Below are 18245 nucleotides of genomic sequence, written 5' to 3'. Positions count from 1 at the left end.
AGATCATCACAATAAATATAAATTGATGACAACAATGTTGATATTTGTCATGAATAATAATACAAAAGTATTATATTTATAACGTAATTTTCCTGCACCTGTGTTAGACGTCCCCATGACGTCCAAAAAAGTCACATAGTCTGACGTTCAAATGTTGAACTGCATATTGACGTCCAAATGGGGTCATAATTGGACGTCCAAATAGTGGACCTAATTTGCACGTCATTTAGACGTCCAGAATTGGTCTTGGACCGACGGACGCAATATAGACATGATCTGCACGTCCATAAGACGTCTAATGTTTAGTGGGATGACTCACTAAAGCAGAAGCAGGATGGGGATGAACAGCGGCACAGGGTGAGATGATGAAACTGCATCACCAAAATCATTAGGAAGACTCTGTATATCAAGCATTTACTTTAAGGTAAACAAGTTACTTAGTACTGCCTTAAAAAATAAAATGGGCATAAAACATTTTACCACAAAGCTATTCCTATAATTTCACTGGTAATGCATATGGTGATGAAAGGAGTATTTCTTTGTACAATGCTAGAATTGTCCCTTGAGGAATGAGTGGCAAATGTGACTCATGTCAGGGGTCTTAGACATTCAGACCAAGGCCCAAATTCCATAATAAATAAGTTAAATTTCAGGGCAAATTCAATGATTACTCAAATACACAGCAAATTAGCCTTGGCTTTAAATGTTGTAGTGTGGTACGTGTTTATTGTTCATAAATGTCCCTATCAAATAAATGAATAATTAAATAGATTAAATATGTCAAATAAACCATATGATTTTGAGACCACACACCATGCTTTCAAGACTCCCACCTTGAAGACCCCCCTGCCCATAATACTGAAGCACAACAAGGCACTCAATTAGTGAGTGAACTTTTGGCCAACATTTTCAATATCAAACCGCATTGAATTTCTTCAGAGCATAACAAGGCAGACACGAGTATGTATTATATTCTAATTGCGTTTTTGATGAATGAGTTTAAGCTGCGCTTCAGACGGTTTGTTGAGCGGGACAAAAAAACTTCAAAGGTCAAACCAAAGTCCTTTTATTACAGGGAGTGAGCAAAATAGGCATACAAAATACCAGAAACAAGTTGCTTAAAACAAAAGTGAATTTAAAGAAAAGTGTTTCAAAGTCCGTGGGGACAGATTCCTTGCATTAGAAGTAGAACAAGGCTATTTTGGTCCAGTGTTCCCCAGCTATAATCGGCCTGAGGTGAGAGTTGTATGTTCTTATTCAATAGCCTGGTCTGTACACTGCCACCACCGTACCATATATAACGTTATAACAATAAATTATATATACACACACAAACAGTAACATGCAAGTAGATCATTATAACTCATTAAAATGTCTCTTTATAGGACATAATCCACAATAAGCCTTCAGCTGAAGACACAGTGTTCCTTTTACTCCTCTCTTGACCCTGTGGACGTCCCAAAAGCTCCGGTAGGGCATCTGTGATATATTTGTTTGATAAATATTTGTGATTATTATAAATTTCTATACATTTGTCTCCAGTCCATTCATGTCGATCGAGCAGTGGTCCTTGTCCCTGTGATCCCTCTTGTGGTGGTGCGCGTGTTTCTTCTTCTCCGCGGGTCGGACGCCCTCCTCGAGCTGGATGAGGCGGGCCACGTCCGGGGACATGTGGTCGTGCTTGCTGCCCGGAGGCGGAGGTTGGTAACAGCCGTTTTTCTGGTTTTGGTAGTTCATCATCTGCTGAATGCTGATCATGGGTTTGGTCTCGCAGATCAGAGGCACCTGGGAAAGTGGAAAAATCGTGGAGAGATAAAACATTAAAGGAGGAAAGCGCACGATTTGGTCCCCAGTGAAGCCGTGATTACTTAATGTGCTGTAGCTTCCACCAACACCTGTGAAAAGTGACTGAGTAATTGTCGAAAAAGTTCAGAATAATTACAGCTCTTTTGACCGTGAATTGGCTGAGGCTTTAGATTGCTGAAGCTTATGACTCATGGATGATCCACGAGAAATACCATTGTTCTGACCCATCCTTCATTGCCACTGGGGCAACCTGTAGGAGCACTACTGCATATGATTTTAGTTTTTAACCTGTTCAGGACCGCCGTCCCTGATCAGGGACTGATTCCAGTTCCATTTACTTGCATACAGTGTACATTATATTTCGACCAATATAGACATGTGGCACAGATTTTTAAACAGGCACTTCTCCCCAAAACATCTATTCCAGTCAGGGAACACAATCACTTAAATCAAAACATTAATTAAGGACAGAAAAAATAAAAAAAACATGAAAATCGAGCATTAAAATTAAGCATTTCTTTTCCATATTAAATTATTTGTGGTCCAATCATAGGTTGACTGGATTTTTTTGGTCCAAAATACTCAAGTAAAATATAATTCAACAAAAATTTCAACAAAATACTCTTTTTGGAAGATTTGGTATTATTTTCAATTTTCACGGTCAGAAATTACCTAAAAATACTCCACAAATGATAAAATCTTCTTGTAAACAAACTTTTTGGCAATTCCAGCTCTGTTCCCTTAATCCTAATGACTATTCTCTTCAAAATGAGCCATGTTAGCCACATGTTAGCCACATTAGCATTTAGACACAAACTTGTCTAAAATGTCCACAGGGCCATTGATTTCACAGGTGACAGTGGTAGGCCTACATCTGTGTAGAGGTTCATTGTCTCTGCCCAACAATATAGTTCATATCAACAGTGAATGTAGACGTGTAAGGGGCTCTTTTCTGAGTAAACAAGGCGGCCATTTTGTTTCGGGGGAAGGGTGTGACTGATGCACCTTTGTGCACTGAGATAAATATGGAAAAGAAATCACCCACTTCATTTTGCTTTGATTAAGTCAATTTCTGGGAGGTTTGTTGTTACTACTGCACTTTGTTTGACACATATGTGAAAATATTTTTGCTTTTATAACATTTGGCACTTGGAGAGATTTGTGCACAATGCTAATGAGATATAGCACCAAAAAATTGAAAAGTTTACAAATTCAACATACTTGGACCTAGACGTCTGAAATTTTGCATACATGCTGAGTACCAGAAAGGTTAACACTGTACTCAATTTGGAGTGTGTGCTATGAAGTTTCAGTTTCAGTTTCGAGATATGTAAAAGCTATATTTTTATTAAATTTATAACTAAAGAACCTTTTTACATGTTTTTGTCACAATGTCCTTCTAAATGTACAAAGAAGCTAATTCTTGTCCTGATTCCTATGATGGTTCACATAAGCAATTTGGTCAAAGTATGTTGTTTTAACAGTAATTTTAATATGTTACTGTTTAATTTAGCCAGGCGAGAGTACATCAAAATAGGTGGTCCTTAAAGACTAGATGCAAGTTGGTAAATTTTTATACTACTCCCACTCCAGGTCTTGGGTGTAACTGCAGGTTCTATATTAAGCTTGTGACCTTTTTGAGTGCAGGATTTTAGAGGCAGTTGAGGTGAATAAGTCTGAGATCATTATACACACGTTAAAACATGGCTGGAACATGAAGGGGGAGGAAAGCGCTTCATTTTTATATTTTTAAACTCCATATAGTCCCTTTAAATTTGGTTTACGCACGGTTTTAAACGCCAGGATTCACCGCAATGGCACATACATTAGGAGTAGCTTACATTTGGGGGTCCCCTGTCCCAAAAAGTTTTAAAAAGTTGGGATAAATGGATACAGCATTCACTAATTTCTGGCCAAGGACATGTTGTCTTACATTTCTCAACAACAGACAAAGACTTAGAAATATATAAAAAAAAAACATTCATTTATTTATTATATATATATTATAATAACTATAATTAAATAATATTGTTTGTTACGCAACTTTAAATGGCTTTGTTTGTCATCTTGGGTACCAGCTGGTCAGTACAGAAATTATGTTTTTGAGCTTTCATCCGTTTTTTTGGTTTGTTTTTTTGTTGGTTGTGCAGCTGAGCCTTAGATGCGCTCGTTTTTAAAGTATTCTCCTCTTCACTGTTTTTTTTTTTATCTCAAGAACTATATGAGCGAAATGAATAGGTTGAGTTATTATTTAATTTGAGTTTTTTGATGCAACAACCTTAGAATATTTTTGAGTCAACACAGTACTTTTTCAAAGGTCAGATACAAATTTCCCTATGGGGAACCTTAGTCATTTTTCATATTTGCACCTTTGTTTCTATCAACATTTTTTACCATGAGCTCAATACAAATGTTGGTATAAAAACTATTATCAATTAAATGGTGGTCCTGAGTCTTCAATGTAAAATATCTATCTATCTAATATATAACTAATTGTGAGCAAGAATATGCATACACACACCCTTTTTGTGGAGGCCACTCCTGTTTGTGATTGAACCAGAAAATACGACCATATTAGTCCAGGTTTAGCTCCAAAGTACATCTCTGACATGTTAGAGCCGTATGAACCATCTCGGGCCCTGAGAACTTCAGGGAGGGGTCTCCTGGTGGTTCCCAGAGTCAATAATAAACACGGGGAGGCTTTGTTTCAGTTTCATGCAGCTAAAATCTGGAACAGTCTTCATGAGGATGTGAGACAGGCCTCAACTCTGACAATATTCAAATCCAGGCTGAAAACAGTTCTTTTTACCGATGCATATAACTGAAAGTATTTTATCTGCACTCTCGCCTTTTACTGTAATTGATTAATTTTATGTTGATGTTTTTATTGATTCTATTTGTTTTCTTGTATTTATGCAACTGTGAAGCACTTTGAATTGCCTTGTGTATGAATTGTGCTCTACAAATAAACTTGCCTTGCCTTGCCTTGATTGGGCTGTGCAAAACATCTAAACATCACACATGGACTTGGCCTCACCTGCTCGCCTTCCTTTACAAAATCTTTCCTGCAGATGTGAGCCATGATGCCTGTGGCCAAAGCGTCACCCATCACATTCACCATGGTCCGAAATCGATCTCTGACGGAAAAAAAACAAGGTCAACCAAAACCCCCCAAAAAGTTAGTTATGTGTAAAACATAGTGTCATGACAATTGTTGAATTTTAAACGTCATTACACGACACAAAATGCAGGATTTTTAACGTTAAAAGAAGATAGCTTTGACTTACAAAGCCCAGTCAACGGCGATTATAAGAGTGATGTCATCCGTAGGTAGGCCCACAGAGGTCAGCACAATCACCATCGTAACCAGTCCGGCCTGTGGGATCCCGGCCGCACCTATACTGGCTGCTGTGGCTGTGATGCTGTGGGAGAGAATCGGGGTTCAATATGATCACAGGTGCATTTCCACGTAGGTTGCAAATATTGATTTGAGGCTCTGCTGGCTAGTTTGTAAATGTGTGTCTATATTTATATATATCTATACTCTTTGTGCAAGTTTCGATGCTTTAATGTTGGTTTAAAGCAGAACTAAGTAACTCATGCCCCTAGAGGCCATAAGAGCCACTGCAGGTGTCTTAGCATGCTTTTTTTTACTCATTAATTGTCCGTGAGAATAAATGCTACGCTGACAGAAAAGACAAAGAGACAGAGGGAAATGGGACATCATTTTTTTCACTCAAACTTGGCTGTAAATACTATTTAAGTGACGCTAGCCAACAGTTAGCTTTGCCCGTTAGCCGGTTAGCTTCTTCTTCAGGATTCCATTAGTGTGTGTTGCCTCCAACCCGCAGCTGCAATTGTGATTTTCTGGCCAGAGACCAAGGGGAGATAAAAGACCCCCCAATCATCCCATTAACACTTGTATTACCCCCAGAGGAACTACAGAAATCAATTAGCTATATGGGTAAACAAGTTACTTAGTACTGCTTTAAAGGGGCTGTTTCGGAGACAATGGATTACAAGAAAAATGCTGAAATTGCAATTCAGTGTGATTCAGTCTGCCATTTCTGGAAATAGGTAACAATTGAATAAATTACTGACATTGATTATCTTGTGGGAACGCACATGAAAAATAAAAATAAAAAAACACATCAAAGCTGTTTTGTTATTTCAAAGTTAAAAGGGTCCCTCAGTTTATCCAATGAGTGAAGAGATGTTTTTTGCCGAGGTCACATTGACCGGTTTTGGTGACGTCAGGTATGGGAAGCACAGTGAAAAAGCAAATGGGTTTTGAGGAACACTGTGTTGCAGAATACAGTCTTTCTGATAATGTAATGAAGCTACACTTTCTAAGCAGGGGGCATTAGCACTTAGCGGGGGTATTCAAAATTATTTCATGTTAATTTCAGAGTATCTAAGCTTTATGCTAAACACTTCACTAAACCCTTTTAAATATGGGTCCTTTCTGAATGCTTTTCTAAATAATCAGCATACGTGAAAGGATCAAGGGTCAAAAAAGGCACATGCATATTGTTTGCACATTTCTGAACCTTCATTTTGTGCTGCTTCAGTCATAAATAGATTAAAAAGACCCAATAAGTCTTCCCACATGGAAGAAAAAACAAAGTACATTTACCATATTGATTAGACTGGAGAATTGACCTTCCCATAAGCTGCCACTTTGATTGGCAGTTAAGACCGGGTGTTATCATTGCGGATACTCTATTATAGTTTATAGATTTAATTACTTATAGATGGAGTAGAGTGGTTAGCGGCCAAATGCCACAGGGAGAGAAAGAGAGCGAGGGTGAGAAATTGAAATATCTCTTCTTCATTTTCAACCAGACTTTTATTTTGCCTGTCAAAATTATTTTCTATTTTTGCATTAAAGGAATAGGCCACCGTTTTTACATACTGAGATATGTTCTTACCTCACTTTAGCCGAGTTAATATATACCCGTCTGGTCTGCTCTGTCACGCAAACGGAGCACATACGCAGCCTCTCCCACATGTCATATAGCTCCAAAAAAGCTCACGATAGAAGCTACCAAGCTCTTCCACGTGTTCCCTATTGAAATAAAGTTACGTGAAGTGTTTTCATGCAAAGTATATTTACACAGAAATGTAGCATGTCGATTTTATAAGCAAATAAAAAGGGGGACTATATTGTGAGGCGTAATGATACAGGAGCACAACGGCCGCGCAGTAACTCCTAAAGACTTCCCCCGCTCACTTCCGTCAATAGCCTTTAGGAGTTACTGCGCGGACGTTTTGCTCCTCGTATCATTACGCCTCACAATATAGTCCCCCTTTTTATCTGCTTATAAAATCGACATGCTACATTTCTGGGTAAATATACTTCGCATGAAAACACTTCACGTAACTTTATTTAAATAGGGAACACGTGGAAGAGCTTGGTAGCTTCTATCGTGAGCTTTTTTGGAGCTATATGACATGTGGGAGAGGCTGCGTATGTGCTCCGTTTGCCTGGCAGAGCGCACGGACAAAGACCAGACGGGGATATATTAACTCGACTAAAGTGAGGTAAGAACATATCTCAGTATGTAAAAACGGTGGCCTATTCCTTTAACTCCAAACAACTGTGTCAGTCTCCCACACTGCCCAAAACAGTGAAACAGACACTGTCAACCCACGAAAAGGACACTCTAAAGGTGACCCGAGGACTGTCCCCTTAGTCGATCACATGGCAGTTATTTTGCCAAGCACTGTTTTGTTTTATCAATAACATGATTCGATTTGCTATCATGGCAGTTTGTTTTCATGCTGACAAAAGCCAGATTGGCAAGACAAGGCAACTTTATTTATACTGCGCATTTCGTACACAAGGCAACTCAATGTGCCTTGATATAGATTGATATAACAGTGTAAATTCCCTTTGCAACGCAATATCTGTCTGTAGAGACTCTTGTATGAATCGTTCAAGAAGAGGATGGACTCTCAGAAGCATATTTGGAGCTATTTGGATCAAGCTCAGCTGTTTTAGCCAATCACAGCCAAGTCTCAAAACGTAGCTATACAACAAAGGACAGGTGCATAATAGTGAGTGCAAGCTGGAAAATAGAAGATAGCCTTTTGTGGACGTAGCCCCTAATTTACAGAAATTAAGCTTATGTGCAAATTCAACCTGGAAGACCTACCAGCTGCAATCATTCATCACCTCATCACCGGCAGTGCACTCCAATCATCCAATCACGGGCCCCGCTCAAGCCGCACCTTCACAACAGCCAATCACCGCAGCTGCTCATCCCCTCACCAGCCGTTCATCGCTCAGGATCCCCTTTTTAAGCTCCCTGGTCAATCACTCAGCCGTCTCCCAGCCGTGCTATGACCCTCCTCCACCCCTTTCTCCGCCTGGCTCCTCCTCGACTCCACTCATCAAGTGGCCAACCCAGGTCTCTTCCACCACCACCAGGGTCCAGGGGGAAGATCATGGCTATCATTCGTCAAAGCCATGCATTCCATATCGTTCGTTCAGTCTTCCGCCGGGGTCTGAGCCCCAATAATAATTCATGTTCGTTTATAAAACACTCATACCGTCATTCCGTTTCTGTGAGTCTTTTCAGGTTGAAATGTGCATTACAGAATTAGGGCACTAAATTAGACATGTAAATAAGAGAAAAGAAAAACAGCACAAAAGACTGTGCTGCTGATCCACTTTTGCAGATGAGAAAACGCTGGGTAAATGTCCCCCTTACTATTTAAAAATGTTATTTGCAGTTCGTAAGTCTGTATTGATAAAAGTGTTGTCAAATGTAAACCCCGCCCACTCACGGCAATAGTGCCACGTGTTTAGTCCGAAAAACCTGGTCCTCTTCTGGAACGATTTAAATGGGAGACATTGAAGATATTACAGTGCCAATGTTAATCAGTTTGTGAAATATTTTCCCAGGAGAACAGTCCTGTGAGGCAGCGAGACAGGGCTGGACAGCAGGGGGCAATAAGTGTGAGAGAGAATGTGAGAGAGGAAGAGACCGAATGATTATGGTCCTGGTGTGACTGCGGCGAGAGTAATACAGGTCATATGGGTTTTACTGCCAAAGGATTATGAGGCGATGGCCACAAACTGCTGCCATGAACGGGGTCTTTTAATGTTATTACAGCCACAGGAGTCATCAAATCAAGGGGACGTTGGCCTGAGAGGGACATGTCTCAGTGATTTACCTGTGGGAGGAAATGGGAGAGGGGAAGTTGTGTCCGTCTAAAGGCGGTCAGTCTGTCTCTTTATTTCTGCAGCATGCAGACTGATTTAGCGAAAACCAGATCAGGCTAAGAAGCTCATGTGAGGCATAATCTGTGTGACATTTACATTTATAAATCCCATCAAATTTGTTATTAATTCAGAATTAAATAAAAAGTGTGGTACCAGATTAATTCGCATATTGCTCTGAAATTATCTCAAAGTACAGACGAGAATATTAATAAGTATATGCAGAAGTTTTTAATTTGTGTTTATTTCCCTTCTATTTAGGTTATTTTGTGTCTTTTTAGAACATGGATGTATTTGTTTACTCGATTTTGAAAAGCAGATTCTAAAACAAGCCCAATGTAGACAGAATAAAGTTCCTTTGTCACCGCTGTCTCTGCCACTTGTCTGTCTCACTGAATTATGCCGTAGCAGTGGAATTGATCACGTCTTTGGTTCAAAGCTTCAGTCTATACACCGTGTCCAGTAAGGGCAAAAAGCTGTTGATTGAAATTGAGATTTTTTCTCATAACAGATCTGCCAACCCCTTAAAGGAACAGGCCACCGATATGTTCTTACCTGAGATGAGATGAGTTGATGCGTACCTGTCTGGTCTATACGGGTGTGCTCAGTCACGCAGAAAGACCAAAGATGTTGTTATCTGCTATTAGGTGCTATATGGTGCTAAGTAGATAAAAAGGGGTACTATATTTTAAAGCAGAAAAACACCTTAGCAGCACTTCGACGTCCGCGCAGAGAATTATATTCACCTTATTCCGGGTGTTCGCGTGGGTGTCACCATGAATTGTGCCCGCCCCTTTTCTCCCATCAGTTAACATAGGACTAGAGAAGTCAAGATAAAATCAGTTGCTACACGAAAACAAATCCAGTTTGTAGGTCGAGCAGAGAAACGGTGCAGTGTTGACATGTTGGTGCACAAATCCATCTACTAAACATTAGATTTTAGCGGCAAACATTTTCCCTCGTTCTCCGTTTAAATGGATGGGCTTCGCGCTCGACCGGAAGTGTCAAGATGACGGAAGTGCCGAGACAAAGCAAAATGGGGGCAAAAGTGGGCGGGGCGGAATAAAATGAATAGAAGTGAAGATATTACTGTGCGGACGTCAAAGTCCTCCTAAGGTGTTATTACGCCATAGAATATAGTACCCCTTTTTATCTGCTTAGAAAATCGACATGTTTTATTTTGTGTGACTATACTTGGATCGTGTAACTACTCATGTAACCATATTTGTATAGGAGAAACATGGAAGAGCTTGGTCGCTTCTAACTTCACCCCGTTGACACCTTAGAGAAGAGGAAGAGAGGCTAAATGCGCACGTGTAAAGACCATCAACTCGTCAAAGCTCAGGTAAGAACATATCTCAGTATGGCCTATTCCTTTAACTGCACAATCGTGTACCATGGCTCACTGCTCGTATTTATTAAGGCTTCAGACTGGGGCTTGCTTGCGTCACTAATGGGTGTAGCATCATCTGTGTCTTACCTGATGGTGATGATCTGTCCAAAGTCGAGCTCGTAGTTGTTGACCTGGGCGATGAAAATGGCCGCCACTGCTTCGTACAGCGCAGTGCCGTCCATGTTGATGGTGGCCCCCACGGGAAGCACGAAGCGGATGATGCGTCTGTCGATGTGGTTGTTCTCCAGGAGGCACTTAAAGGTGATAGGCAGAGTGGCAGAGCTGCACGAGACAAGAAAACCACAACACAGCAATTACAGACACTTTCATGAATACCAGTTATTACACAAGTCTGCACATGGAATGAAATTACTTTGCAAATGTATGTATTTTTCTTGTTGTGTTGCTATAGTAGCTGTGAGATTACTAATGCGGTGCTTCAAGTAATTTAAAACACTATTTTCACATACAGACCACATACAAACTAGAATGGTGGTGATGGACATTATTTTTGCTTGTTTAATCTTCATTATTATTTGACAGTGATTATTAAGAATTAAATGAGTTTAAAATATTAAATTCAAGGTTTAAGTCTTGGCTGAAAACGTACCAAAACTGTGCCCTTTGTAAATAGCACCTGAGTCCGTGTTTAATTTTGTATTGTGCTATGTATTGTCATATGATGAATTAAATAGTGATTACCTTTATTGATCAGTCAAACTGATTTATACAACATGCCCAAACTGTTTTCCTAAACTTAACCATTTCTGACTTGTCCCTGATGTGGGTTGACACATCTGTGTAGGCTCTCAGAACCTTCATTGAAGATAGGCACGATGCGTTACGAATGGCATTTTTCGAGCGCATCGGTTTCTGACATTCATGGAGAATGTTTCTGCCATCCAAAAAATCTTTCATGAATGTCACGAATCATCCTCAATTTGTGGAGACTGTTGTGTTGCAATTAAAATTGATTTAAACCCAGGTTGCGCCGATGGCGACGGCAGCGAGCAGCAACAGGCAATGGAGGGAGCGCACAGCACGGTGTGTAGAGACGCAGGTTAAACAGGACAAGTCAAAAGCAAAGACACAGTGCAGTTTCTCAATGTGGATTACTGTAACATTTTGATCTAAATTAAGGCAGCTTTGTGTAGTTTTGTGTTCGCTTATTAACGAAACTGCAAGTCCACATGGCTAATTTGAATGGAAAGAAAATGTCTAAATGTCTTAGACATTTTCTCTCACATGGCTGCTCTGCTGCGAGTAGCTTTTCGATGCTGCCGATGTGGACGCTCTTGTAAAGGCGTGATTGTCCGGCTACTGTTAGATTTCCCTTGGCATTTATACAGTCTACACCAGCGACCCGTTGTCTGATGATTATCATCTTTTTTGCCCTGCGCAAGAATTCTTGCCATTAATCCTAACACGTGTTAACAGCAACAGTTTGTGACTTGTCCTCGTTATGTGTAGATGCTTATACTTGTTAACAATGGTTAGTAAACTGTATAAATGTCTTAAGGAATAAAGGAAAGAAAAAGGAAGCCAGCCATAAATTGTGTATGCTAATTTGCCAACACAGACAATGTGTGTATATCATCTTGTTTTGTATATTCGTATATGCTTGTCTATGTTATGTTTTAATTTGTTGTTAATTTTTTTTGCACATGATAAAGGAAAGAAATCAAAAAGTTGACGTACTGAACAAAGGTGTGTATAATATATTCAAAAACGCTTGAATGAATGAACAAATAGAAACTCCATTTGTTTTAATAAAATTGCCATTATTTTAATTTGAAAAGAGCAAATAGTTTAGTTAAACATAACACAATACTCTCTCTCAAAAGTCTATCAAACCTGGAGAGTTTGTTCATGTTTGTTCATTTATATTAGAAGAGCCAAATTGAGCTACAGGAAGGATAAAGGAGGTTTTATATAAGAATTCTTCGGCTTGCTATGAATTAAGAAATGAGCCCCACTTTTAAAATGTTCGTCAGTCTCACAGTAGCTTTTGGTGTTCTAAAATTATGAATTGGATGTTTTCAACTGTGAAAGAAATAATGATGAAACATATAAGGCTCCGTTTTAATCAATTTGTACTTTTGATGATGGTGAGTTTTACTGAAAAGTGTAATCAAAGCTATAAAATGGGCAATTTATTTCAATGCTGTTAACATCCAGCCTGTCAACGTGCAGGCTAAATGTGGATAAGTGTCATGACCATCACACCTTGAACAGGGCCAAAACGCTTAAGTGACACAAGTACAACGTATGTCATCAGTAACTATACAGTGTTTGAGGAGAGAGGTGTTTTAGCTGTTTGCCTCTTACCTGGATGATGTGGCCAGTGATATGAGCAGAGCCTGTAGGATGCCTCTTATATAAACTATGGGGCTCTTCTTGGTGATGAAGAAATACATGGCGGGTAGGATGAACATGCCGTGGAGTATCAAACCCATGACCACCGTGATGGCGTAGAACCCCAGCTTCTTCCCCATTGCCGAGGGGTCATCCATCTCCAGGATTTTACCAGCCACCAGGAAGACAATCCCAAAGGGAAAATACCTATAACCAAAGAGTAAACATGAGCTTGTAGGGTAGTAGCTTTAGAAAACATATGGAAAAGGTGATTTCATGGAGCGTGTCTCAACATTCCTCTAGACGCTGAAGATGTGACACTCATTTCAATACACTTCTCAAGTGGTGAATATAAAGTGGATTCTCACAGTAAATATGAACTTTTGCTTCAAATAAAACACTCAAACCTGCAGTGCTTGAGTTAAGTAGAGTGAACAAAAGCAGATTGTTATAGGAATGAAAAGAATCGTCGCTAGAGATCTTTCAAGGACTGTAAAAATCTTAATTGGCCGATGGCAATGAAGACAGATGTATACATTCTCTCAAAGCTCCAGCAAAGGACAATTTAGTTCAGACAACAAAGATTACTTGAGTGCTTCACGTCCACAGTGGGTTGCTACTGATATAACGTTCCCTTGTCACGCATAGCAGTGTGCTACTTGGAAATTAATTTAGTTAACAACAATTTCATATCATACTGTATCATTTGGCTCAAAATGATTCATATTGGCTCCAAAACATTACAGTTACAGAATGCAACCACGGTTCTCTGAGTGAAGAGATCGTTTCGATACGATAGAGAACATTGGCAAACTTTAATGACCATTGGCTGATTTATAATCGGTATGAAAAATAAAACAGAACAGTTGATATCTATTTAAAAGGAGTTTAAAAAACAGAGTTTAAAAATGTTCAAATTATGTATTTTCCTCCCCCTACATGTTCCAGCAATGTCCTAATGTGTAGAATGAGCCCAGACCTATTCACCACAACTGCCCTCTAAAATCCTGCACTGTCAATTAATTGGGTTAAACTGTTAATTGGGTCCGTCATGCACGAGCTTAATATAGCTTAATATAGCTGCAGTTACACGTATGACCTGAGGTGGCAGTAGTGAGTATAAAATGGCCAACTTGCATCTAGCCCCTTTACGAGTATCCGAAGAAATTATTCATGTACAATAGAGTGATAGTGTAATTTTGGTCCAATTTAAGGCCAGTCTTCACATATTCATCAGAAAGAACCCTTTTACTGATGACTGAATAAAAATGATGGTTCAAACAGACTGTGTTACGGGTGGCACAGCAGCGCAGCTCTTACCAGATGACAATGGCAACAATCTTCAGAACGGCTTCGTTCAAACTCTGGCAGAAGTTGACAAGCGCACTCCCATTAGGCCCCATTCTGCCCAGCATGATGCCTTTAAGAAAGACACAAAGAACTGTGAGCATACATGATTGCGCAACTACTTAAACAAATGGTGTCTCTCTGCGCAGCAAGTACCCAGTGCAACTAAGAAGGCCTCTTACCCATTGTAGCAGAGAAAATGACTATGCCGAGTACGTTCATGCCTTCACTGGTGCCAGGGGACGTCTTCATGATGACGTCCGGAGGAGGCGTGAGGTCCAAGGAGAAGTTTTGGACATCGGTGCCATTGTCGTCCTGTATGCCATAAATATAAATCCGCCGCGTGGTCGTCTCATCCAAGAGCTGGGCCATGGTCGGTTTAGGGATGAGCTCTGGTACTCTCTGGGTCCGATACTATTAGGAACACATTTGACAGAAATTTAGTTAGAAGTAGAAGTAAGAATTTATTCCTCTTCCACAGGCTTCCATCTCAAAGGTGAGGTACATTACAGTTGATTCTATTCATTTTATAGTGCTACAGTGGCAAGTATTAACTGTAGGTATTTTTTCTACAGATGCAGACTTCTTTCTCTGTTTATCCATAGATTCATTGTTATTCCTGGTGGTGTTTTAGATGGTTGTCTGTAGAGTTTGCATCCTCTCGCTTTGTCTATTAAGGGTTTGCTGATGCTGAACACATGGACAATAATGTGCCCCGCTGGGACAGGACTCCCCAATAAATGAGATTCCCAACCTCAGTGGGACTTAAATAAAGGTTGAATTGAAAAAAAATAAAAAAAATATTGACTCAACCAATGCCACATGTGGGGAATGGGCAGAGTAACACAGAAGCTGCAGGACTGAGATGTAGGTACAGGGAACAGATGCATGTGAAATGTGTGTTTAAAGTCACATTTCACCCAATAAATAAAATAAAATACAAGCATTTTATAGCAGCTGAATAAAGTTTATTAAATATGACATTTAAAGTCCTCATCCAAATCCATTCTGTGATAACCCACTGCAATTAACATTTTCTGTGTGTAGCTGCTCATTAGGAGTGTAACATAACATTAGCAATACATAATAACAACAGAGACATATTGCCTTTGCTCTGCCCGATCCCGTCAGATCTCAGCAGATAAACGGGAAGGGCTTGGATGGTACTTGGATGAGAGACTGTTTGGGAACACCAGTCAGCCTGGGTCAATGTAATGTGTGAGTGAGTGGTTGGTGGTGGTCGGAGGAGCCGATGGCGCAGACTGGTTGTCTCGCTTCCGTCAGTCTACCCCAACAGTAGCTTACCAGCACCGAGTATGGCGTGAATCAATAATGACTACAGTGTAGCGCTTTGAGAAACTTGATAAAACAGGCTTGTAAAGTGTAATACAAGTGTAAACCATTATTATTAACTGTCACAGTATAATGCAAAATGTTACACAGTGTTCCTTTAAGCATCACGTACTGTGCAGCATATGGTCAGTTCATTTTTTTCGCTTCTGCTCCTCCACAAAAGTAAACATTTGTATATCAATAAAGGAAAGGGATTGAAACATACCTGTTGAAAAGTAGCTTGGACCAAATTGGCTGGAAACATGTTGCTAAAGGGACACACACAGACAAAAGAAAAAGTTAAACATGTTTTTTGTTTGTTTGTTTGTTTGTTTATTTGTTTATAATGTGATTTGCAAGAAATACGAAAAAGAGCAAGAGCAAAATTATGATTAGCAGCTATTGAAACCATACGGTTAGGGTTCCATATGAAGCTATGTTTTCCACAAACATTTTTACAACAAAATGTTTTGAATTGTCTTTTATCTGAACGAGAGTCTAAATCTGTCAGTAAGAGCCTGATCCGCAAATAGTGTCTATAAAAAACAACTAAATCTAGAGTGTTTTTCAGAAGATGTAGCTGTATTTCAGAAATGGGCAAAAGGTTGACAGAAACTGTCTGGGTTATTTATGGAAACTCTTTTGTTTCTTGTAGTTTTGTCAACATCAGAATGCTGCCTGAAAAACAATTATTTTCTATATGGCTATACATTAATATACAGTATATTACTCAGTGTACAGGTACTTTATCAATACATTCCCAAGATTAATTGAATATAGAACAGCATGAAATAAAGCAGGCTAGTTCACTGTCAGTGTGAGGCTTTGAAAAAGACACACGTAAACAACTCTATCGATGTAATACAACAAAGCAGACAAACATTACATCAATCTCATCACAAATCAGGTATCATCATGTATAATTATGTATTCAGAGGGGGGCAATACTCAGCTACTCAAGTACTTAAGTTACTTTTTGAAGTAATTGTACTTTTGCAAGTAGTTTTTTCATACAGTACTTCTACTTGAGTAATATTAAAATAAATGTGTCTGCACTTGAGTAAATAAAATAGTAACATGTGCCACTGTGAGTCAATCTGTAAGTGACAAATCTTCATTTTGATGCTAAAATAGATGTATTTTGTGTTTTGTTTACTTAGTAACTCAAGCCCCAAAGGCCATAAGTGCCACTGCAGGTGTCTATGTTGCATTTTTTTTTTACACAATGGAGATAATTTTTTTCACTAAAACGTAGCTGTAAATACTGTTTAAGTGGCGCTAGCCCGCAGTTAGCTTTGCCCGTTAGCCTGCTAGCTTCTTCTTTGTGATTCTATTAGTGTGTATTAGTGACACCACCCCGGTGGCAGCGAAGTTGCAATTGTGGTTTTCTGACCAGAGACACCAGGGGGACATGAAAGACCCACCAATCATCCCATTAACACTTGTATTACCCCCAGAGGGACCACGAAAAGGATTTTTTAAGGTAAACAAGTTGCTTAGTACTGCTTTAATTTTTATTTAAAGGGACTGCACGGAGTTTACAAATGTTAAAACTAAGTATTTTCCTCCCCCTACATGTTCCAGGCATGTCCTAATGTGTAGAATGAACCCAGACCTGTTCACCACAACTGCCTCTAAAATCCTGCACTGTCACTCAAAAAGGTGTTATTTCGGGTCCGAATTGCCGTCATGCACAAGCTTAATATAGAAGCTGCAGTTACGCGTTAGACCTGAGGTGGCAGTAGTAGTAGTAGTATATAATGACCAATTTGCATCTAATTTCTATAAGTAAAATTATTTTTAAAGTAACGCCACTCTTACTTGAGTAAATATTGTGGCTACTCGACCCACCTCTGTGTATATTACAACACAACAGCCTCATATTTACACCAACTCCAAATCTCATCAGTCCTTTTGATATTGTATGAAATAAAATAGAAACAGGCAATCAGTTGCTTTTCACCAAGATGTTGAAAAGCAGAAATGAAACACTTTGACCCCTAGTGTGTTCATGTTTATACAGCGTGCACACACTAGTCAGTCAGTCAGCTGCATGAAGGATGAGGGCTTTAAGGGAGCTTTGCGAGATAAATCCAAGCACAGCTGTGCCCAGGAAGACGCAGGCAGGCCGGTGATCTAGAGCTGCACATGATCATTGGTCGATTTCGCGTTTCAGATATGCAAATCAAAATGTGTGACTTGATGGCAGAAATTTATGTTTTATTTCTGTCAAAAAGTGAAGCGTAGGCCACTTTAAGCCCACAATCGGCCAATAAATGTATGTTTTTAATTACTTTAATAATTAGACAAGATTTTTTTGTGCTTTCAAAATTATGTTATGCCAGTGATGTTTCTTATTTTCTTCTAAATTGTGTTTTTTAAAGATTGAAACATGCCTGCCTCAGCATTTCTCAGTATACTGCTGAAACCTTATCCCACTGACATACTGACTGTCTTCATGAGTCTCACTTGAATTGACTCAGGCTCACCTTAACACACCGCCAACCTTTAGCATCGCTAATTAGCTTAGTACAGTAACCTACTGGCACGCACGGCTTAGGCTTGTGTCACTCTGGCACAGCCATTGAGACAGCCACACGCAGTACTCACAAAAGATATTGGAGAAATGTTAACAATACTTCAACTAATCACTCCTCACATCATTTAATTACTGCTTAGCCCTGGCCTTCCTCTTGCGAGCATTTTACATCTGGTTACCACAGCAGCAGTAGCTACTCAAGTTGTGGCGATCCACTTTCTTTCTTTTTTCTCTCTTATTAGCAT

The 18245-nt window shown here is 39.5% G+C and overlaps 1 protein-coding gene across 2 annotated transcripts in view; it reads right to left on the bottom strand.

The window, feature by feature from the left end:
• Nucleotides 1-1524: 1524 nt before the first annotated feature.
• Nucleotides 1525-18245, bottom strand: part of slc1a7a (solute carrier family 1 member 7a) — a gene marked incomplete at both ends in the record, with an annotated part of 37409 nt that continues 20688 nt past the window's right edge. Inside the window, 8 exons of one of the 2 annotated variants that reach the window (XM_079569956.1) lie at nt 1525-1785; nt 4838-4943; nt 5094-5228; nt 10515-10709; nt 12756-12989; nt 14103-14202; nt 14312-14543; nt 15688-15730. In XM_079569956.1, the coding sequence (XP_079426082.1) occupies nt 1525-1785; nt 4838-4943; nt 5094-5228; nt 10515-10709; nt 12756-12989; nt 14103-14202; nt 14312-14543; nt 15688-15730 (1306 nt within the window). The remainder of the gene's footprint in view (nt 1786-4837; nt 4944-5093; nt 5229-10514; nt 10710-12755; nt 12990-14102; nt 14203-14311; nt 14544-15687; nt 15731-18245) is intronic. The other variant, XM_079569957.1, reaches the window with a different exon arrangement.

Source organism: Gobius niger (genome assembly GCF_951799975.1).
Source record: "Gobius niger genome assembly, chromosome: 13".
In the NCBI taxonomy this organism is placed as follows: Eukaryota; Metazoa; Chordata; class Actinopteri; order Gobiiformes; family Gobiidae; genus Gobius; species Gobius niger.
Note: the sequence above shows the minus strand (reverse complement) of the source record. Positions and strands in the feature narration are given on the sequence as shown.